This window comes from Orcinus orca, chromosome 7 (assembly GCF_937001465.1).
Source record: "Orcinus orca chromosome 7, mOrcOrc1.1, whole genome shotgun sequence".
Classification (NCBI taxonomy): Eukaryota; Metazoa; Chordata; class Mammalia; order Artiodactyla; family Delphinidae; genus Orcinus; species Orcinus orca.
The window spans coordinates 118125480-118148358 of record NC_064565.1 but is presented as its reverse complement, the minus strand read 5'-3'; the positions used below and the strand labels follow the sequence as shown (position 1 = coordinate 118148358).

At 47.6% G+C, this 22879-nt stretch overlaps 1 protein-coding gene and 1 pseudogene across 5 annotated transcripts in view; one reads left to right on the top strand and one right to left on the bottom strand.

Moving 5' to 3' along the window:
* Window positions 1-22879, bottom strand: part of TRAF3IP1 (TRAF3 interacting protein 1) — a 65778-nt gene that overhangs the window by 25593 nt on the left and 17306 nt on the right. For 3 of the 5 annotated variants that reach the window (XM_033424105.2, XM_033424127.2, XM_004262542.4), the window contains 6 exons: window positions 17904-17924; window positions 16823-16907; window positions 16300-16383; window positions 13530-13653; window positions 13279-13312; window positions 10397-10473 (listed from right to left, as the gene is read on the bottom strand). In XM_033424105.2, coding sequence (XP_033279996.1) covers window positions 10397-10473; window positions 13279-13312; window positions 13530-13653; window positions 16300-16383; window positions 16823-16907; window positions 17904-17924 — 425 coding nt within the window. Of the gene's footprint in view, window positions 1-10396; window positions 10474-13278; window positions 13313-13529; window positions 13654-16299; window positions 16384-16822; window positions 16908-17903; window positions 17925-20472; window positions 20575-22879 lie in introns of all 5 variants that reach the window. The other 2 variants (XM_033424095.2, XM_033424120.2) reach the window with 1 other exon arrangement.
* LOC117201885 (uncharacterized) lies at window positions 11968-12067 on the top strand (annotated as a pseudogene).

Below are 22879 nucleotides of genomic sequence, written 5' to 3'. Positions count from 1 at the left end.
AAGTAAACACACAGGAACAATAAAGAGAGGGGAACTAGCAAAATAAAATAAACGTGTTTCTCACTTAAAACAGTAAGCACAAATGGGTATGTTTCAGGATGGACCAAAATAACTAAGAATAAGAACAGCTACCAGGAAATAAATGTCTTTGTTTAAAGTGAAGACAAAGACATATGGATTTCAGGATTAAACCAGTTCTAGGAACGAGCTGCTCCACCCAATCCACACAGCACAGGTTCTGCCCCTGCAAACTGGGGGGTGGGGGAGGGGGCGGCTTCTGGTGAATCTGAGATGTGTCCCCAAGCAGCCCGCGGGCCCTACTGCGTTAAGACCCTCTGCCCAGGAGCAGAATAAGAGCTGGGCCCCAGGCCTTGGGCGTGAGACCTCGGCAAGGTACGGAGACGCCTGGACCCCAACTTCCTCAGCAGTGCAGTCCTCCCCCAGTATCCGGGGATTGGTTCAGGACCACCCCCGAACCCCAGACACCAAAATCTTCGGATGCTTAAGTCCCTTATGTAAAATGGCGAAGTGTCTGCATATAACCAAGTCTCATCCTCCAGTACACTTTAAATCACCTCTAGATTATTCATAACACCTAATACAGTATAAATGCTACGTAAATAGCTGTAAATTTAATGTAAATGCCATGTAAACAGTTGCCAGCACTGCAAATTTAAGTTTTGCTTTTTGGAACTTTCTGGAATTTTTTTTTCTTGAAATATCTTCTGTCTGAGGGTGGTTGAATCTGTGGATTCAGACCCCATGGGTGCAGAGGGCCCACTGTAAATCATCAATGGTACCGGGCAGGGCTCTGAACAAGGTGGTGAGATTACAGGAGATGCTGCATGGGGAACGTGACTCTCCTACCTCTGTCACCCACGGACCGGCAGTCCACCTGGACCAGCAGAGACAACTGGACACCCGCCCTGCAAGGCTGCTCTGTGCTGGGCTTCAGGGGACCAGGCCAGACCTGCACCAGCAGGCAGCCAATGCAGGCTGAGCTGGCAATGGCTCAGCTAGATCATTTTTACGCCACTCCTTGTAAGCCTTGATTTCTAATGTGTTTGTTTTTTTTTTCTTAAAAAACCGTTTCATGACATCTCATGGATATTTTCTAGTCTTCCTACCTGCACAAACTAGCGAGAATTACCCTTCAGTCAGGGCAGCGCACCTGCAGTCTCTTCCTGTCGACCGAGCCCGAGTCTGGCAGCTGGAGCTTCTGTGACGTGTGACGAAATCTCTCTTATTTGTCTACCTTCTGCTCCCAAGACTACCCCCTGCACTTTTCTACAGTCAATTTGTGTAAACTCACTCTGAATCCTAACCCCAACCAACTGACGTCCACCCTGTGGCTTCCACAGCACAATCCCCTCCTGCCTTCATGAACGCGTCACAGCGAGTACAGTTAACCCCAGGCTCCACACTACCCCGTAACTGGATGTCCACCTACAGGCTCAGGCTGTCAAGATCCGTCAAACTCAAGGTATTTTTTATGCAAAGCACAGAACTTTGGAATTGAGGCCAAAATTACTTATCGTGACAGAACTAAAATCTAGGAAAGTATAGATACAATATGATATGAATTTTAAGTTGACATTTTGAGTAAAAATATTTGTCACATCATTCACTGAGTAAACATATTAAAGAGATGATGACCATTCAATTTGGAAATGTTTATAGGACTATAGCTAATTCTTATAATCCAAGTTGTTAAGTCACATATATATTTTTTCAGGTAAAGTTTCCTCATCCACATAACAAACCACATCACAGGATATAGAGAGAAGGCCTACGTCCTCATAATTATCTTCACAAAGTTCAGATACAGACAATGTTTTGATGGTTCCTAAACCACTTCTGTGGTCTATAATATATCCATGGTATATTATCTGTAAGTATTTTGAAGTGATACTGTTGATAATTCTGTTTTAAGTTTTTTTTTTTTTTTTTTTTTTTTTGCGGTATGCAGGCCTCTCACTGCTGTGGCCTCTCCCGTTGCAGAGCACAGGCTCCGGATGCGCAGGCTCAGCAGCCGTGGCTCACGGGCCCAGCCGCTGCGCGGCATGTGGGACCTTCCCGGACCGGGGCACGAACCCGTGTCCCCTGCATCGGCAGGCAGACTTAATTTTATATCCAAAACTCCAAATCCCCAGCCTGTGTATTGGAAAACACTGCACTACTTGGGAATGTAAAACTATCCCCTTATTTCCAAGTAAAGAAAGAAAGAAATACAAAAACCCTGTAACTCTTCATGATTACAATCAATTTCAGGGGTTCCCCAGTTTAGCTATTAAAGTCTCACCAGTGAAGAAATATCGTAGCATATGTTCTCTTTTATTTCTTTCATAGCAATTTAAACAGGAACAATATTCTTAGCAAAAGAACATCCAATAATACTAGGACCATGAACTTCCAAACTAAGAATACATTTATCAGGCGCAGGATTTCAGTTAAGCAGGGATTTGGAATAGCAGTTTTCTAACAGGGTTAAGAAATTTGTAATGAAATTGCACCATCTAGCTACCAAAATAAGAAATAACTTGACGATCTATCCAGATCACCAAAGTAAAAGAGAATACGACCGAAACCCCTGACTTTCATATAAGAATTTAGGTAATTACTATTAGCTATATTCTACTTATTACAATTAAAATATAACATGTTTGTGATAAGATCATTTTATCCATCAAGAGGCATTTCAAGGTACAAGAGGTTCTCATATGCCCAAATAAGTGCTTCTCTAAGACAGTCATCCATAATCTCTATGATGTGTGGGTGCTACCTTAGGTCCTTATGACAGCTTTCCTTCAGAAGGGCAGTGAAATACATACATGCAGGTCCAATTCAACACACGCTCAGGTTCCCATCTGAAGAGATGTATGACCTCTAGCAGTCCCAGTACAACACATGGTTTATGTGACTGAGAAGATGAAGAGAGTAAGATCACCGAAACTTTAAATAAACGAAGAGAAAGAAATCTACGAAGAGAAATAGACTCTCTGAGTCCATTTCAAAATAAAGAATTTAAATGCAAAGAAAAAGCACCTGAACCTTAACATTCACAGAACAGATATAAAATGAAAAAACACCCGAGAGAAGACTGTATAAAAGGAGATTGAAAAATTAGGAGTGAGAAGTCTTTAAACGGTCCTTTAAACTGAGTGAACCATCCTTGACACTGCTGGTTACCCCCCAAGCATCTTCACTTATACAGCTGAAAAAGCAAAAGCATTTTTAAAGCACAAGGAACACTGTCATAAAACTGCTTTTCTGGTTGTGTTTCAAAAACTTCATAAATCTGAAGGAAAAAAACACTTGGCATGGGCTAATATCGTACTATTAACAAAGTCTATATTTCCTCTTGAAAAGAGAGCAAGTAAGTCAGGATGATGAAGAAAATGCTCAAAGCAATCTGACTCACATATTTATTCTATAATGCATTCCTCAAGTCCATTAGCACAATAAGGAACGGCTTTTCTTCCAACACAACTTCAAAGACAGGCTGGAGAGATGCCCAGATTACAAATATGTACTTCCTTAGCATTGAAAAAAGTGCTCCTTCCAAAAAAATTAAAAGTACCGAAACTAAGGGCACACTACAAGTTACGTGGGAGCAAACACCTACTATTTGAATTTCTGAATAAGGTAGAGAAGATAAGCAATTAATATTATGATTAATACACAAAAATCATAGATAGACACGGTCTGCACATAGTCGTCCAGTCACCTCTCCGTGAAATCAGCAGTGTGCACCGGAGTGTGGGCACCAAAGAGAGAAGTAAACGCGCTCTGCAGGCTCTGAGACATCTCCGGAGACGGGCCACAAGCTAGGCCACAAAGGGAGTCTCAATTCCAAATAATCAACATCACGCAGGCCAAACTCTTTGAACATGCAACTGTGTTAGATACTGCTAAAAAAACAACAACAACTTTTTAAAAACCGTTATGTTTAAAAACTAAAGACCAGGGCTTCCCTGGTGGCGCAGTGGTGGAGAGTCCGCCTGCCGATGCAGGGGACACGGGTTCGTGCCCCGGTCCGGGGAGATCCCACATGCTGCGGAGCGGCTGGGCCCGTGAGCCATGGCCGCTGAGCCTGCGCGTCCGGAGCCTGTGCTCTGCAACGGGAGGGGCCACAACACTGAGAGGCCCACGTACTGCAAAAAGAAAAAAAAAAACAAAAAACTAAAGACCAGACTCCTAAATAGCCCACATGTTAAAGAAGAAATAACAACCAACTACTTCATATTAAAATTCAAGGAGTTTTTAGTATTCAAAAAATTTTAAACTTAAGGATATAAAGCATGCTTAAAGGGAGATGTACAGTCTTAAATATATTTGTTTAAAATTATAAAGACGAAAAATAAATGAGTTGTGTCTTTTACTCAAGAGGCTAGAAAAACTAAACACCCAAAGAAATTAAGAGGAAGAATAAAGAGTAGGTATCAATGAAATGAAACTAAAAGTGAATATCTACAAAACCAAAGGTTGATTCTTTGCTAGAGGGTGTCTCCTTCAATAGTTTTTTCAAAGTCTTATCAAAGGAAAAAAGACGCAAAAATTTTGGAAGAAAAGGAAAACTATAACCATAGATATATTTTTTAAATCATAAAAGTATCTCGAAACATCTTTTTGCCGTGACTCCGTAAAATGTGCATGAAATAAGCAACTTCCTAGAGAAGCTCCGTGGAAGGGACTGCTGGTTGACCCCCGTGTCCGACCTCCCTACTTATAGCAAAGCTTCCTGCCCTGTGTGCAGCCCACATGTGGTAGCCGTGCTGGTTCCAGAACCCTCGGCCCCTAGCCAGGCAGGCAGCCTCCGCCACTTACCCAAGTGCCTTGCAAAATCATCATTTTCTGACCATGCCAGGCAATGAGAAAATCTGGCAAGTTGTGGTCTGTAGTAATGGAACCTCTGACTGCTAGCTAAGCAAACGGATGCCTGGAATAAAGGTGTCACTTCACAGACCCCTTCGTGACAAAGATCTGGCCAATATAATGTAAATGGAAGTAGTGTGCATCACTTCCATTAAATAGCCTAAAAGAGAAGAGGTGGGCCCTTCTCCTACTTCCCTTTTCCTTCTTGCTGACTGGAACGCAGTCGTGAAGGCTAGAGCCGACAGCCGTTGTGGCCCACGAGGTGCCCTGAGGAATGGAAGTCACGCATGGAGGAAGGAGGCAGAAGGGTCTGGATCACCACCACCTCCAGACTGGCTCGGGACCTTCCAGCCCACTTTAGCCACTGTTGCTTCAGATCTTTCCTGCACCCACAGGTAACCCTAATCCTAACTGATTCAAATATTAATTACCATAATAAACTCAAAAGGAAACAGGAAATGGAACAGACTCGCTTAGGAAAGTGACTTGGTAAAACAAACAGAAAGGACCAGTTTGAGAGAACAGAAGAGCCAGCAACAGCGACGCCAATACTAAGAAGAGTGAGAGGGGAGGAGGACCCGCAGTGGAGACAGAGAGAGGTGACCGGCACGGAGCAGGGGTGACCGGCACCGAGCAGGGGCGCCAGAGAGGCACGCTGCTGTCCTGGGAGCCAAAGGGAGAGGGCACATCCAGGAAGAGCGCCCAAGTGAACCAGGTGCTGCCGCTAATTCCAGTAAGATGAGGACTGAGCATCACACGAGGAGGATTTACCAACCAGGAAGGCAGGTGACCTTGACAAGAGCAACTCGGAAGAGTCATTCACAAGAGGATGGGAAGGGGTGAACTGCAGCTGGTGAGCACATCCAGTTCCACTGAGGAGCTCCGCTATGTGGGGGCAAGGCAAGGGAGCAAGGGGGAGCAGCCACAGCAAAACCAAGAAGGATGAAAACAGTTCCAACCAACATCGCAACAGGACCTTCTAATGCAACCACACAGACTGATTCTAAAGCTCATGCAAAGCCAGAAAGATTTAAGAGTAATAGCCAAGACAACCTGGGTGTGGGAGGAGTGGAGGGGAACAATTAGAACGTCTTTCCCAGACATAAAAACATAGGACTTAAAACAGCAGAGCCCAGAAATACACCCACACACGAGGGGTCTGGGTTCACTAGAGGGCAGCACCACTGACAAGGAGAAAACAAGCAGATCCCTACCCACGACATAAACAAAAACTCCAGATTAGAGACCTAGATGTAAAAAAGAAAACAAACTATTTTAAGAAAACTACTGAGACCATCTCTACTACCAGGATAGGACAGTTTTTTTTTAAGGCAAGAGCAGAACAACTTATAAAGAAAAAGGCTGATTAAATTTTATATCAAAATAGAAAAGTTCTGTATATAAAAAGACATTAAGTTAGACAAGTAACAGACTGGGAAGATGTTTACAGCATGAGACACAAGGGATTATTCCATGACACATGTAATATATGCAACCATAACATATACCATATATGATATTTATTATTATAGGATATATGACATATGCAACCATTTTACACACACACACACACACACCAACAACAAAAGGAAAAACACCACTAAAGAAAATGGGCAAAGATGTGAACAGGCAACACACGAGAAGAAACCACAGTGTCAATTCCAAAAGCCACAAGTGCTGAAAATGGAAAGATTTTTCATAAACTTGGCACCAAAACTCATGTGAGGTTATTTTTAGCATTCTGCCCACCCCCTTAATGGGACTCTTAATCCATGCTGTTGTGGAACTGTTCATGCATTTGATTACCTCTGACCTCAGTAGGGATTAGAGGATATACAGTATATGTACCACAGCACATTTCTAAAACCAAATACCTCTGGCATCAGGAGTTCTGCATACAGGACTGTGACTGAACTGACACCAGACGGTTGATATGAGGCCAGAGCAATCAATACAAAGCCCCTAGCACAGAGGGAGGCAACAGGTGTGTGTTGCTATTAATATTAAATTAAAGAAACAAGAAGATACAATCGTACATCCTTCAGATTGGGCAAAAAATTTGTTAAGGGTGACAATTTAACAAATGATGCTGGAACATTTGGATACCATATGCAAAAACAAATAAATAAACTTCAATATACCTCGCATTCTATACAAAAATTAACTCAAAATATAAAACCTAAAACTATGAAACCTCTAGAAAATATATGAAGAAACCTCTATGACTGAGGGTTAGGCAAGACTTCTTAGACACAACACCAAAAGCACAACCAACAAAAAGAGCAAACCCCTACACTTGACTACTTTAAAATCCTAAACTTCTGCTCTTTGAAAGACGCTGTTAAGAGAAGGAAAAGACAAGCCACAGACTGGATGAAAATATTTGCACATCATGTCTGATAAGGGTCTCGTATCCAGAATATAAGAAGAATTCTCAGAACTCAACAGGAAGAAAACAACCAGCCTAATTTTAAAAGGGGCAAAAAAATTTGGACACTTTACCAAAGAAGATATTAGAATGGAAAAATAAGCACAGAAAAGACGTTCAACATCATTAGCAACTAAGAAAGTGCAAATCAAACCCACAGGAAATTAAAAAGACTGGCCACACCAAATGCTGATGAAGGTGTGGAGGGACTGGAACTCAACTGCTGGCTGGAATGGGAGGTGGTGCAGCCACCCTGGAAGACAGTCTGGCAGTGTTTTAAAAAGGTGAACACACGTTTACCACATGACCCAACAGTCCCACTCCTAAGTACTTACCCAATGGGATGAAAGTATTTGTCCACACAAAGACTTGTTCACAGCAGCTCTGTCTGCAACAGTCCCAAACCGGAAACAACCCAGATGTTCCTTGGCTGCTACATGGGTAAGCGCACGGCGGTACACCCACACCGCCGACTACTTACTACTCAGCGGTAAAAGAAAAAGTGAACTGTTGATACACAATGCAACGTGGAGATATCGCAAAACAATCAGGATGGATAAAAGGAGCCAGACCCAATAAAAAGTATATACCAACTGAGTCCATTCATATACAGTTCTAGGAATGCAAGCTAAAGTGCCAGAAGGCAGATGAGCAGCTGCTGGGGATTGGGGGGGGGGGGGCATGGAGAGAAGTGGGTGGGAGGGATGCCCAAGGCCACTTCTGAGGGTGGTGGGCACGTCCGTTATCTTGGCTGTGGCTGCACGTTTTGTGGCAACAGAGGCTTTCATTCCATCTGGAGAACAAATCGGTACAGCCTTTGACAGCACCTGGTGAAACGGCAGCTCTGCCCGCGCTCTGGCGAGCAATTCCAGGTCTGGCACGGCCTCTAAAGGACGGGGGTCGCAAATCACAGGCCCAGGCCTGGTTCCGCTGTTGTGAATAACGTCTCATTGGAACGCGGCCACACATCTGTTTACTGGTATCTATGCTATAGCCGTTTGCAAGCTCGTCAGCAGAGATGAGACGTTACAATGGACACTGTATGGCTCTGAAGCCTTAAATATTTACTGTCTGGCCTTTTACAGAGGACGTTTCCTGACCACTGCTGGAGAGAGACGCTGGCTCTTGTGTGCCAGGGCACACGCAAAGGAGCCCGTGGAAGCACTGTTCACAAACAGCGAAAGGCTGAAGAATCCTAAATGTCCATCAGTAAAGGAATTAATTACTGACAAACACTGGAATACCATTCATCAATTAAAATGAATAAACTAGAAACATCACGCTGTCTGAAGAAAGCAACTTGCACAACAAATCAACAACAGGATAAAGTTACAAACTCACAAAGCAATGCAGATACACGTAAAAGTAAGGAGCACACCAAATGCATCTTAGTGGTTTTGCCCTCGTGAGAACAGGATCAGAGCGAGGACAGAAAGGACTTCAACTTTCCCAATACATTTTAACTTATTTTTGAAAATCTAATTAAAACGTTTTTAGAAGACCCACAAGTTAAATTTAAATCTGATGTCTATAACATACCAAAGAAAAAAAAGCAGAGAAACTTGCTGACTTTTCCCGCCCAACTGTAATACACATCGCCCCTGACTTCAGAACACTCACAAACTGTACTTCTTTAAAGCCCCAAGTGTTCACCAAACCAGGGAATTTTTTCCCTTTTATCTTCTGAAGTCAGGAGATCTACTCATCTGAAATCTACTCTTCAGAGGAAACTGAAACACAGGCCTAGTGTGCTTTGCAGAAAAACACAGCTATAAAATTTAAAGCAACTGAAGCTTCAAAGGTTACCTACAGTAACAGCCCGAGGCCCACACTGGAGGTTCCTGACAGGGTTGCAGAAACACTGCCAGGGACACCGGGACAAGTCCTCAGGCCTATGCAAAGGACTATGACATATTAAAATTCCACAGCAATAGACATTAAACTGCAGAAAGAGTTTTTCTCTTTTCAGAAGAGCTGGCGGTGGTGCTGCCGGCAGAACTCAGGCTACGCTACTCTCCCGGTTACTGCTGTAAAGGGCTCACTCTAACGGCAGGCTCTACCATGCAGCTCTCCTCAGTAGCTATCAATCCTGCAGGCCGTATCTGCATGCCAAACCAGGACATTTTAAGCAAAATTATCTAAAACAAATAACCGTTCATTCAACTGCAAGGAAAGAAAAGTGTCTGTAGGAGTGTGTGTAAAACTTACTGGAACTGCTGGCTGCTGACAGAGCAACTAACCAAGAAACTTCTGATAAAAACCCAAAACAGGGCTTCCCTGGCGGCACAGTGGTTGAGAGTCCGCCTACCGATGCAGGGGACGCGGGTTCGTGCCCCGGTCCAGGAACATCCCACATGCCGCGGAGCGGCTGGGCCCGTGAGCCATGGCCGCTGAGCCTGCGCGTCCGGAGCCTGTTGCTCCGCAACGGGAGAGGCCACAACAGTGAGAGGCCCGCGTACCGCAAAAAAAAAAACAACAAAAAAAAACAAAATGAAGATTTATTCTTATTTTTTTAAGGCGCGATAACGGAAACCTCCCCGTGGCATTTGAGGCACACTACCCAGCCTGCAGGTATTCACCCCAGGTCACGTGCCCAAGGGCAGTGGCTGGTAGGAGGCCGTGGGTTCCAACAAAGCCACCTCACACACCTGTAAGGGAGACGGCTGGAGGCCACATACAAATAGCACGTGTATTTAAAAGCCAGCCCTGAAAACTTCCCCCGACTCTTACTTTGTCATCAGCCAGGGCCATGCAGACAGCCTGCCCACTCTGTGCAGGGAGAAGGGATGCACCCGGCAGGAAGGGGTCAACAGGGGGTCAGAGCAGAACAGGCCTTGGACCCTGACTCCTGAGCTCCCAAGCGAGGCCACTGCCCCACCCAGGACGGGACTGGATGTGGGTCCAGGGAAGCAACGTCGCCCCCCAAAAGCCCCAAATCTTCTATCCTCCCAACTGGAGATGGGAAGGGGATTGTAAACACGTAAACAGACATCACTGATAATCACAACATTTGAAAGATGCTTCTAGTTTTTAAATGTGAATGTGTGAAACAGACTGCTAAAATGCCACTGTTGACAAAAATCATTTTGTTACCTTCTCTCCAGGTTTGGGTGACTGCTGCAACTTCTCATAATCTTTCTTAGTCTCCAAAATTTTTTTGACAAGTCCTCCTGTTGAAAACCAGTGGTTTTATGTTAAAGTGATTCTCTGCCCTAAGAAGCTATCCTGTTCTAAAGGGGTGGGGGGCTGGGGGTGAGGAGGGATACTTAGTTCTTATCCTTTCTCTCTCTATACTGAAACGGCTTCAGATAATCATTGTATGATAAAAGGTCAAAGCAATTCTCTCAGCCTATTGTAGACTAAGCACGAATACTTTTTTTATATTGGGACAAGTCATCAACTTTTTTTTTTTTTTAAAGGATTACTCGTGGCATAAATATCATATGAAAAACCATTTGAATATATCTTGTTTGGTACATCTGACCTTGGAACTATGTGAATATTTCACATAAGGGAATATTTTCCATAGGTAAAACAAAATTAAATCAAAAATTTCAAAGCCTAAAACTTGAAAGCAAAATGAAACTATAAACGTAACAGTATCGAAACCTTGAAGCATCATGAACTGTTAGCTCATATTTGAAATCGTGTATCCACTGAATCAGAAGCTGGAGCAGTGTCACAATCCGTGCTCTGCAAGACTGAGACCCGAGGAAGAAGAGGTTCATCTGAAACCCTGAAATCAGACCTGCCTCCTTCCCCTTGACCCTGTTCCCGCCCCACCCCCCGTTACAGCTATGCAGGCCAAACACACTTATCATCACGTCCACCTTCTCCCATCATGCCTTGCAACCAGAGCCCTAAGACCCTGGAGGTACATCAGAGAAAACCCACAGGAGCAAATGCCTCCCGTTTTCCGGTTCTGAGGGACCATGAAGCAAATATCATGAAAGAGTCCCTTCTAATTGCTCCTTGAGGACAGAAGCGATGGTGACTTTTTCATTTTGGTTTTTTGCTTTTGTTTCTTAATTTTTTATAAATAAATAAAAAATAAACATAATAGTATCATGCTGGCAAGCATAACCGGACAGAGAATAATCAGTTGCACGTCCCTAATGGGATGTGCACTAAGAACAAAAAGGCAAGCAGATCTGCCAAAAACGATCCTAGGGTGTTTCCAGTAATCACGTCGTTGTTAACCACCAGTGGTGTTGCTCTAAACTGCTGTGAGTGCACAATGTAGGGTAAAGACACAAACAGCTACTGCTGCTGGGAGCCAGGATTGGGGCACGAGACAGGAACGAACGTACCTGCAAAAATAAAGAGCTTAGGAAGAACCCTGCAATCATAAATCTAAGTTGGAAATACCAGTACAAACTCAGGATATATTTTCCTACAAAAAAAATTAGAAAACCCCCAGAAACAATGACCAACCCAGAAGCAAGTTGCAGCCAGGCTCCTTAGAGACACCGGGCAGGAAATACACAAAACGAGCCTGAAACATCTGTCCTACCACAAACAAGGAAGCTACAAAGTCCACTGGGACGTGTCAAAAGGCCCCCACGGTCAAACACTGGACAACAGAACATCAAGGAGAAAACTGAGATGGACTGAAATGGAACACGTCAAGCGTGTTAAAAACCATGACATCATACAGACGTCAAGCGCTTGCTGTGGCAGCACATATACTAAAGTTGGAACGATACAGAGAAGATGAGCATGACACTTGTGCAAGGATGACATGCAAATTCGTTCCCTATTTTTGCAAATCAGCTACTCCAATAAAAATTAAAAAAAAAAAAACCCCACCACCACCACCAAAGCCCTCGTTAGTCACCCCTGAAGGTGCCAGGAGACAAATGCACTATTAAGAAAACTGATCAATGAAGGGGAAGCACGAAGCTGGGCCTCGGAGCGGCGAATTCCTGCAGAGGGAAGCCTCGCAGTGTGGAGACTGCCCACCAAAACGTGCTGGAGGGGCGAGGGGGCGGGACGAGAATGGTCACTGTCCCCACAACCCTCATGAAACAACAGACTGAGACCAACCAACAGGCACAGAGACGGGCAGGTGTGATGAAGAACCAACACCACTTGTCAAGTGTTCTTGCCCGAAAAACCTGAATCTGACCAAGTCCCTAGAACCAATTTACAGGAACCGAAGAACATGGAAGAAATCCACAACACTGGGGGTGACAAGCAACACCCAACGGTGAGGAACTCTGCTGGACAACCGACCAGCCTCTTCAACAAATAAACTACAAGGGGGATGGGGTGGTAGGGGACCTACAGGCTAAGAGCGGATTCAGAGTTAGATCCACCAGCTGCAAACACAGGGACCCTATTTGGATTCTGACTCATACAAACTAGAAAAAAAACACACAAAACCACTGGGGAAAAAAACAGGCATTTGATGATATTAAGGAAGGACTGCTTTTTTTATATATAGTAATGGAGTGACGCTTATGCCTTTTAGAAAAGAACATGTTTATGGCAAAAATGATGCTCTCCAGGACTCGAAAGCAGTCGGTGGAGACTGAGATCAGACCAGATGACCGCTCACCGCAAAAGCTGCACGACCGTCAGGGGCTCACGAGACTATTCTCTCTGCTTCTATAAATGTTTGAAATCAAAGAAGACATTGTGCTTGGGAAGAAAACAGTATGACAGAACTGTCGACCTGGGAAGGACTTCAGGGGTCATCCAATCCCACAGTCTAACCGTGCAGAAAAGAAGTGATGTCATCCCCACAACTGCCTACGGCTGCCCTCTGGGGTCCTGGCCACCCCCCCGCCCCCCAGCAGCTTCCATCGCCTCCCAGAATAACCCACACATGGAGGAGGCATCCGTGCCCACGGCATCCCATCTACTGCTACTCAGACCCCTGACCAAACCCTGGCAGACAAAACTCATTTCACCAGATCCTTTCACAACACGCGGAGCAGACACACATGTGCACACACAACCCCACGACTCACCGTGCTTCTCATCTTCTAATTCCACCGCCTGTACCTGAGCAGGAAAGGAAGGAGAAGAAAAGGAGATTCAGATTTGTTGGAATCTCAAACTCATGCTTGCATGCCTCTCAGCAGAGGTGACAGAATTAAAGATGGCAGAGAACTAACTGAAATGCTGGAGGAAAATGCTGTCTACACAAATCTCTAAGTTGGAGAATTAATTCCAGTGCTGTTTGAGTGTGATTATTAAACATACGCTGTGGCTGACCAACCATGTCAAGCTCTGACGTCTCAGAGAGCTGGGGGGCGGCCTCCACCACAAACTGGTCGGCGTCTTCACTGTCAGAATTCTGTGACTCTACGATCACGTTTGAGACGGTTTTACCACTTCCTGTCCTACATGAAAAGAAATCAGATTAAATTAGAAACGTTCTCCAGGTCACACGTCCTCATCAATTCCAGCGTCCGGAACTGTGTCTGAGGTTCCCTGAGAGGAGGCCGGAGCTGAGACGCAGTCTGCGAACGTGCAGTCTGGGGAAAGCTGCCAGGCCCCGCCCCACTGTGCCACCCCGCCCCGCGCCGTGCCCTCCTCCCAGCCGGGCTCGCTGCGGGACCAGCCCTGGGCCTGCAGCCCCTCTCCAGGAGAGGCCCAGTCTCCCAAGTCGCAAATCTCTGGGCAGGGGTGGCACTCACTGGTGGCCCTGCTGGCCAGTGCCACCCCAGACCCCGCTCCTTGGTCTCTCGCGGGAACACAGCAGCCTCCTCGAGGCCCCTCATTTGGCTGCTGGGTGCTGTCCCTGACCTACGGCCCCGCCCAGCACCCTCACTTACACACTGCCTCTCCCCGAGGGCCTGCCATCATTCTGGACCAGTCCGATGTCCACGGGCTCCTGACCTGGTCTCCCTGGTAACCGCCTCCATCCAAGGGCTCTCTCCTGCCTCCAGTGGCCACCGCCGGAACTGCCCCACCTACTGTCACCCCGCGGCAGACCACCACCAGCTGCCTGCTGCTTAGGCACTGACTTCTGCTGCGCCTGCACTTGGACCACAGCCCCCAGACCCCAACACTCCATGGCTCCCCACCAGCCCCTCCTGCCCTCATTTCTTCCCTACCAACCTGACACAGTTACACTTCAACAAATACCCTTCAGCCCCTGCCACTATCTCTCCAGCGCATGTACACACGCGTGCACACACACCCTTCAGTGGGATGGGAGGTCCAGAAGCAGTCCCTGCACTTGGGTGTGAGCTCTCAACACAACACCCGCTTCCCACTAACACCTTCGGCTCCACCCCCAGGGTCCTCAGACACTCCCAGCCGCCCGTCCTGCCCCACCAGGACCGACCTTGTCTCGTCCTTGGTCTTCCACGCCCTCTGTACACCCCGTCCGGCCTACATCCCACCACTTGCAGCTCCCGAAACCCTCCCCACATCCTTGCCCTCAGCAAACCCTCCCCATCCTCACCCTCGCCCCCGAACGCTGCCGCCACGTGCCTGCTCTGCGGGGCCTTCCTCCTTCTGGCCTCCGACCGCCAGGTCCCGAGGAGGCTCGAGGTTTCCCTTGGGCTTATGGAGGCTTCCAGATCTTTCTCCCTAAAATCTCCCAACTCTGAATCTCACGTTGTCAGAGATTCCCCGAGAATCAGAGTCTTGCCCTGAACCCCATTATGAGTGCCGCCACCTGCCAATCCCGGGCCTCACCCCGCACTCCAGGCTCCTGGCTTCACTCTTGAGGATTTCAAGGGCTGAGAAATCACTCCCAGAGGATGCCTTGTCACTGCCACTGACAGCAAATGCTTAACCGCGGATCCAAGCATGCACTCTGTGGCCTCCCCCACCCATCTTCCCAGCTCCGGCTGGAGAACAAAGTCCACGCGATGCTGAGCCATCACTCCGCCCCACGTGCCCCGGGAGGCAGGCCACAGACCTCTGGGGTGCGGCTGCCTGTCCTCCACAGGATGTTCAGCAGCATCCTTGGCTCCAAGCCCCAACTAGAGGCCAAGGGCCTCCCCTGCACCTCCTCCCCAATCACGGTGCTACAAAACGCCCCCAGACGTGGCCCCGGGCTGGGGCGGCCCCTGGGTAGGACCTCTGCCCTCGCCCGTTCACCAGCCCCTCTCGTGGAGGACACTATCCACCACCTCCTCTCTCCTCTGAGCCCTGCCCCTCCTCGCCCAGACTCGCTGTTGGCTCAGGAGAAAGATGAAGAGCCAGGGTCTCACCTCCTGGGATCTCACCCGCCCGCCAGCCCCCCGGCCTTCGCTGAGGCCATTCCCTCCACACATCCTGGCCCACCCAGGGGCTCTGTTCCCACAGTCCCCTCTCCCCACCCCGCAACGCCGGCATCTCCAGTCTCCCCCTCTCCACTGGACCATCCCCCGCACCAGAAAAATGTGCCAGCCGGCTCATCTTAAAAACAGAGACCCCTAACTTCCCTTGACATTGCGCATCCCTCCGCTTCCCCCGGCAACCATACGTAAAATACGTCTACGCCGCCTCCAGGCCCCACCTCCCGTTCCATCTGAAGCCCACTCCGACCAGCCTGTTTTCATCTTCCTAGTTTTTTGTTTTGATTTTCTGTACTGGATCCACAGGCAGATTTGTAAAATTTATAAAAGCCCTGCCTGAGGCTTGTCTTTATACTGCTGATGACTTTCTGACCACCTTTTGTTTTTTAATTTTTGTGCAATTAAGCCTTTAAATTTTTTTATCCTATTTTTCCCCTAACTGTTTTTATGCTTAGAAAATCCTCTATGTAGAGATGGGGGCAATCCACTTTCCCTGTAACTGTAAAGACATAACTGTACGAGCACGAACACCTGTGTTTTCCCTCACTTCTATCTGAAGTGTGTGGCACGCACGAGGTTTGAGGTGACGCTCTACCCCGGGTTCTCTTCTACTCAATAGCAGGTGCTCCCTGCGCCGTCTGCTGCCCGCTCCGCCCCCATCTCTCAGCACACGCACCATCCTCACCCGTCCCCGTCCCACCAGCACCAGGGAAGCCCTGCCCCTCGGTGCCAACGCGGATTCCAGGGCCTCACCTGTCTGTCGTCGGCACCTCCGCACTCTCCGGTCGCCTGACCCGGGGAGGCGCGGGCCGTGCGCTCCCGGGCCGAGGTATCCTCCTGAAAAGGGATACAAAACGCTTGCACGTTTCAAAGTGGACAGATGAAAACCCACATTAATGTTAATGCTAACTTCCAGGCCACCATCAATATGCCAGTTAGGACACAGCCTGCAGCATATTAAGAACGTTCCATTAACCTGACAAGTCTAAAAGTATCCATCTTCTAATCTTACATTCTCGTTAATTTTAAGGTACAAAAAGTAGTAACCTAACTATCAGGAATCAAACCATGACATAATTTAGCCTCAAGTACGAATTTCCCTAAATCTCTAAACGTTCTACGTGAGCTAGTTACACCTCAGGTACAAGAAAATTAAACAGTTTTTGCTTTCTTTGTACACACACTTCCTCACAATTAAGCCCAAGCATTACATGAGCTGTGGAAGGTACGGAGAGGAGCAGGGCAGCTGCCCAGGTGGGAACCAGAGCACACGAACCTGACGGCGGCTGGGAGCTCGCCTGGCAGCTCGGAATTCTCCGGCACCTCACACTTCTCCTGGCCAGAAGGTCCAACGTCTCCTTCTGGACAGGCAGCAAGCCAACCAGCAGTTCACAAAGAAAGAAACAAACAACTAGTAAATATGTGAAGAGACAGCAATCAAACAACTGCAAATATAAATGAGCTTTTTTTCATCTATCATTTTGATGAAGTTCAGACACTTGATATCTAAATTTGGGGGGAGATTTGGGGAAACGGGCACACTCAAACCCTGGGAATACAAACTGGTTTAACTTCTCCAGAAACAGAATTCAAAAGGTAGGTCAATCAAGTCAGCAATTTAACTTAAAGGAAATACAAGCTAAGGAAAGAAGCGGACACGTGTAACCTCGTGTCAAGACGCTCGCCCAGCAGCATTTACAACAGTGACAGACACTAGGAAACTTCAGAGAGCTGCAGTCTGTGAGACCCTCGTATAAAACAGTTGTCATGTTAATGTACGTATCATCAGTAGAGTAGGGTGACGTATCTGATCATTACACACACAGGTGGGCTCCAGAAGGACACCCATTCGAGTTACGAGCAGGGGCACTGCCGCTGCTTTTCATTTTCTTCTCCATAGTTTTCTGCATTTTTAAGGTTTTTCACTTTGGCTCTGTACCATATTGTTTTTATAATCTGAATAAAGTTTTGTTCATTTTGCTAAATATTTAAATATTTAATAAATATTTATCATTTTGATAAATAATCAGTAAATAATAAGCCCAAGCTATAATATTAAGACAATTAAATTTACTCTTACTATTTAAAGTAAAAGGACTTTATACATTAGAAAATAGTAAAATCAGAACTTGATTATTGGAAATACAGTTTACACTCAGGAAGAAATTCTGAAATGTATTCTTTTGAAACGTATTTTCATAAAATATGAAAATTAAATCTTAACTTGGTGTAGTTATGTTTCCTTAAGTTACTTTCACTGATACAATTTGTAAAACATAAACCTGAGAGTACATGTTAGTAACTATACACACGTACACAACTTACACCAAACAGATATACTTAGGGCTATTCCTTACCTGCATCACTAGGAGAATCACCTGAAAAAAAAAAAAAAAAAGGTACATCAGAAAATCAACTTCTGTGTTAGGAAACCTCAGTATATTAAATGAGCAGAACAAGATTAGAGAGAAATACATAATTAATAATTTTGGATGTCTATTGGGGAAAAAAGGGGTCATTTCCTCATAGCCTTTTTTCTAGTTTCCTATTGCCACTGCTTTATCTTCAAAGAGAGAAAGACAAAGAACAAACAAAACTATGAATCAGAACATGTCATTACATGGAAACAGGAAGCAGCGATGAGAAGAAAGTGTATCCATCAAAGAGATGAATGAAAGAAACAGAAGAGGGAGAAGGTGACAGAGCCTCGAAGCCACGGATGGACCGACTCCATGTGTGTGGGACGAGCCAGGGGTGAACTGGCGAACACACCTGGGGGCATTTTCCAGGCTCTGGATGGAAGCAAACAAGAGCCCGTCTTACATAACTCAGCAGAGAGTGTTTCTCCATCGGCTCCTAAATTAGAAGAAAGTGTCTCTGCTCCACACAGGCCTGCCTTGGCACTCTCCCCCCAGGACCCTTCAAGTGCCACTTTATGGGGACAAATGTGACTGACGCGGCCACAGTCAACGAGTGAAGCATTGCAGGGGTGGGTGGACCCAGGAAGGTCTCTGTGTTACACTCCTAAAATGCATGAACACGTGTGCAGAAGACCCAAAACTCCCTGGATTCAGGTGAGGGCCTGGACAGACACCCCCCGGGGATGGGCCCAGCTTACCCTCAGGACACGCCCAGCTTACCCTCAGGACACACAGACGTGGCAGACAAGTGCCCCTCAGACCCCGGAGCTGTGCACCGGCGGGGGGGACCTCGAGCGCTTTGGGTGGCCTGTGGACGCCATGATCAGAGCCACAGAAATGCTGCCCCAAAGAGGGCGGCTCTAGGGGTGGGGGGGCCCCGCTTAGGGCATCGGGGGGACCCGGGAGCCCTCCAGGACTCCATCTGTGTGGGACACAGAGCCTCCCGGAGGTCCCGCCCCACAGAGGGACAAGGTGAGGACAGGCCTGGGGAGCGTGGCTCCAGGCAGAGCCTCTGGAAGACGGGGTGACGGGGGCGGCCCGGGAGGACACACAGCGGCCGCAGCCGCCCTCCTTGCTGCCCTGTCGCCTGGTGCGCGGGAAAGAGACCAGCGTGAGAGCCGCTGGGCCCCCGGGGCCCCAACGCCACACCTCCAGACTCTCTCCAAAGCCCATGCCCTCGGTGTCGCTGGGGACAGGCCATGGGTCCCGGAAAGGTGGCTGAGTCACGAGCTGATGCCCAGGTGGTGAGGGCACACGGCAGCCCCGCCCACAGATCGGCCCGGCCCCTGGGCGCCCCGTCCTCACGGATGCCCAGGTCCTCTGCGGCTCCACCTCCTCCCCAGATCCCGGGGCCGGAGCGGCCCGGACGTGCAGGCGCTCTGTCCCCCTCGGATCCCTCTTCCCAGGTGAGCGCACCCTCACAGCCGGCCGCGCCCCCCTCTGAGCTTGGGAGCCTGCCCTCAGGTGTCTGTGCGCCTCGAGACTCTGCCACCACCCCCTTCCCCGCCACTCCACAGCCCAGGCCGCTCTCGCCTCTGGACCACGCGCTGCTCTGCCCACGTGGAGGCCATCTGAGTAGGGCTTAGCCACTCATCGTAAAAATGCCATCGGCTTCCTGCTGCGAAGCTCCCTGATGTGGCCACTGGCCCCAGCTCTCACCCCTGCCCCTGCCCAAAGGCTCTCCCTGACCCTCCCCGAGAGAGTGCAGAGTCCCTCCCCCCAGACCACCCCCAGCACCCCTTAGGGCACCTACTGGCTTCTGCCCACTCATGCACTCACTGCCTTAGGGCCTAGCAAACAGTAGGCCTTCAACCAACATTTTCTACTGGAACAAACTGACAAATGTCGGCCCTCACCTGGCCGTGCCCCTGCTGCCCCGGTCCCAACACCCTGCACCAGGCCCGGCACTGGGGCACGTGCACCCCTCCATGCTCGAAGGAGCTCCGGGGCCTTAAAAAGCAAATGCTGAACGTGGACATTACCACGACTTTTTTTTTTAACAGCTGAGAAAAATCATGCCAAAAGCAGAACCCCACTGAGGTGGGACTTAAGACACTCAGAGAACGTCACAGCCAGAAAAGTCACAGTCGTGACAGCGCTCTGAGCTGCTTAAAGTCCTCTTTGGACCTGAAACCTGGGGGATGCAGCTCGGCCTCTGGGACCCCCAGCAGCGACTGAGGCTTGTTCCTGTCGTCCCGACACCCCAGGCTTTCCCACAGTATCTCAGGAGGAACACTAGGGACACAGGACAGTCTGCTGCCATCAGGCAGTGACTAGAAGACACTTTCTAGTTTCTGTAAAAAGGCAGAAGTGAGCCATTTGCCACATTCGGTCCTGATGGTGCGGAGAACGAGGGACTGGACTCTCTGGGGGTGTCAGAGACTCAGGGAACCTGTGGCTGCAGCCGTGGCCTTGGGCTGAGAGGCTTCCACACAAGTGCGCCACATCGGGGGCGCCGGGTCTCCCTCACGGGACAGGAGTGGTTGACACGGGGCCCCTTTCTCACCTTTCTGCTTTACTGCTGGTTCTGGCTCAGCACTTTCTCGAGGCAGACTAGATGAATTAGCATCTGAAACACTAGCTGAGTTAGTATTAGCTTCCTTTGTTCCTGATGTAAGACAGTTAAATGGGTTATTAAGACGGAACTGGTCATCAGGCACCTTACTTATCTGTGCTTCCCCACCACAAGTTTCCCAAGGATGACCCAGGGCAGCTTCTAGAAAACGCACCTAGAACACTCCTCCCAGGCCTGGCTCTGGGATCAGGAGAGCACGAAGGGACACCCAGACGTGAGCAGACCCCGCCCACGTGGCCCAGGCAGAGGCCTGGGCTCCCACAGGCAAAGCACCCTGGCCCCCCATTTCCAGGACCACCCGACACTACCAGTCTCCCCTCATCTCCCCACGACAGCCAGGCCTGGGAGTCACAAGCTGCAAATAGGTTGCAACTTCAGGAAAGCAAGAGGAGAAGGAAAAATATTTCTGGCCTCATGCACAGCCCTAGACGTCTCAAAAGCTCCCAAACGCTTGCCTCCTGATTACTGACTCATATGCGAATGTTTATAAAAATAGAAAAAAACACCAAATACCTGAGAAATAAAACATTTTTTCCTAGTAAAAACAAAAGGATGGGTGCTGGGGGAACAGATTTTGAATTGTGGCAGGACCCAGGGAGGAAACCTGACCCATTACCAAAGGACCCTCCCACACACTCTCTGAAATGGATCCGGAGGCAAAAATAAAATTAGGAAAATGTTTCCTTTCCTGAAACACGATCTTATAATTTCTTAAAAGTATTCAAAGAAATAGTTTATGTCAGAATTAAACTGTCACTATCAGAGAACTGCTTGATTTTATGTAGTGCAACTACATAAAATAGACAACATATAATTTTCTGAGGACATTTTTTTTTTTGATCTGCAAAAACGATGCTGACTTAAACAGTCTGATTCATGTCTACAGTTAATTATTTATGATATCTCATAGGACCAACAAGAAATACCATTAAGTTCTAAAACAAACAAATCTAAAAACAAGTATAAGTTAGGCAGCTGTAGATTGTCAATTTTAGAAGAAAACACCCCAATAACTTTAAGTTGTCATATGCTATTTGAAAGTATCAAATATTTTCTATACTGTGCAAAACCCACCAGCACAGTAAGTAAATTACAAATGCATTATTTCTGTCCATAGCTCGAGGAGACCAATGACACTCTGCACAATTTTATCTCCTCAAAGCTCTTTCTTTCTTTACTTTTTTGAGAGGCCTATGATGGTTGTTTTAACGTTTCCAGTGGTATTCTTAAGTAAGGTTTACTAAACCCCAAATTCACACAAACAGAAAGAACATAAAAACAGACTATCATTCACTAATAATACTACAATCGATTCTTAATCAGAGGGCAGGTTAACCAACTTGCCAACAACAGCTTTTAAAACAATAACGCACCCATAAGAAATTAAAATTACTATGAATTGGAAAAAAAAAAGTCAGTGCATTAGCACAATCTGCTGAGTTAGCGGCCATTACTGAGCGCTGCAGGTAAGGACGTGGGCGGAGCACCGCGCCTTGAGGGGGTTCTCATCCCAATAAGATCACCCGCGCAAAGCTGGGGGCACTGGCTGGGGCCACGGAGTCTGCACCAGTCACTCTCCCTGAAACTCACCAAGCAGCGCAGAGCCCACAGCACTACACAAGCAGCTTGCCGTTCTGCCAGGCCTCTGTGCAAAGTTCAGCTGCACGGAGGTGCTGACTACATCTGAGGGTAAATGCAAATAACCAGGGTTTAAAATGGGCGGATCTGCCGAGCCCAGTGACCAGCCTTAGCATCATATCATGGGATGCAGAGACACTAAGTGCATCCTGACAGGACACAAGGTAAAGGGCACAGCATCACCTACGTAGGGGTGAGGGAGAAGCAATCTCTTTAACCCAAATCTGATCAGGCCTTTAGATCTAACAGAAATACCGGGGGGTGGGGGGTGGCGCCGTAAGTTAAATGACAGCACGGGAGCGATGAGACAAACACAGAGGAGGGAGCGCTGCACAGGGCACGCAGCCTCACCTCTCCACAAAGTCAGTGCTCTGGAACGAAGGTGGGGGAAGGGGGGCAGAGGGAGCGCTGTACAGGGCAAGCAGCCTCACCTCTCCACAAAGTCAATGCTCTGGAACGAAGGTGGGGGAAGGGGGGCTGTTCCACATTCAAGAGGTTAAAGACACAAAAAGAATAATAAAAAACATACAGTGTGTTCTGGATCCTGATTTTTTTAAAAATAACATTGTTGAGACAATAAGAATGCAGCCTGGGTTTTAGATGCTCTTGGGGAATGACAAGTCTGTTGGGTGCAACAATAATTTTACGGCTATGTAGGAACATTTTTTTTTTTTTGAGGTGCATGCTGAAGTATTTAAAT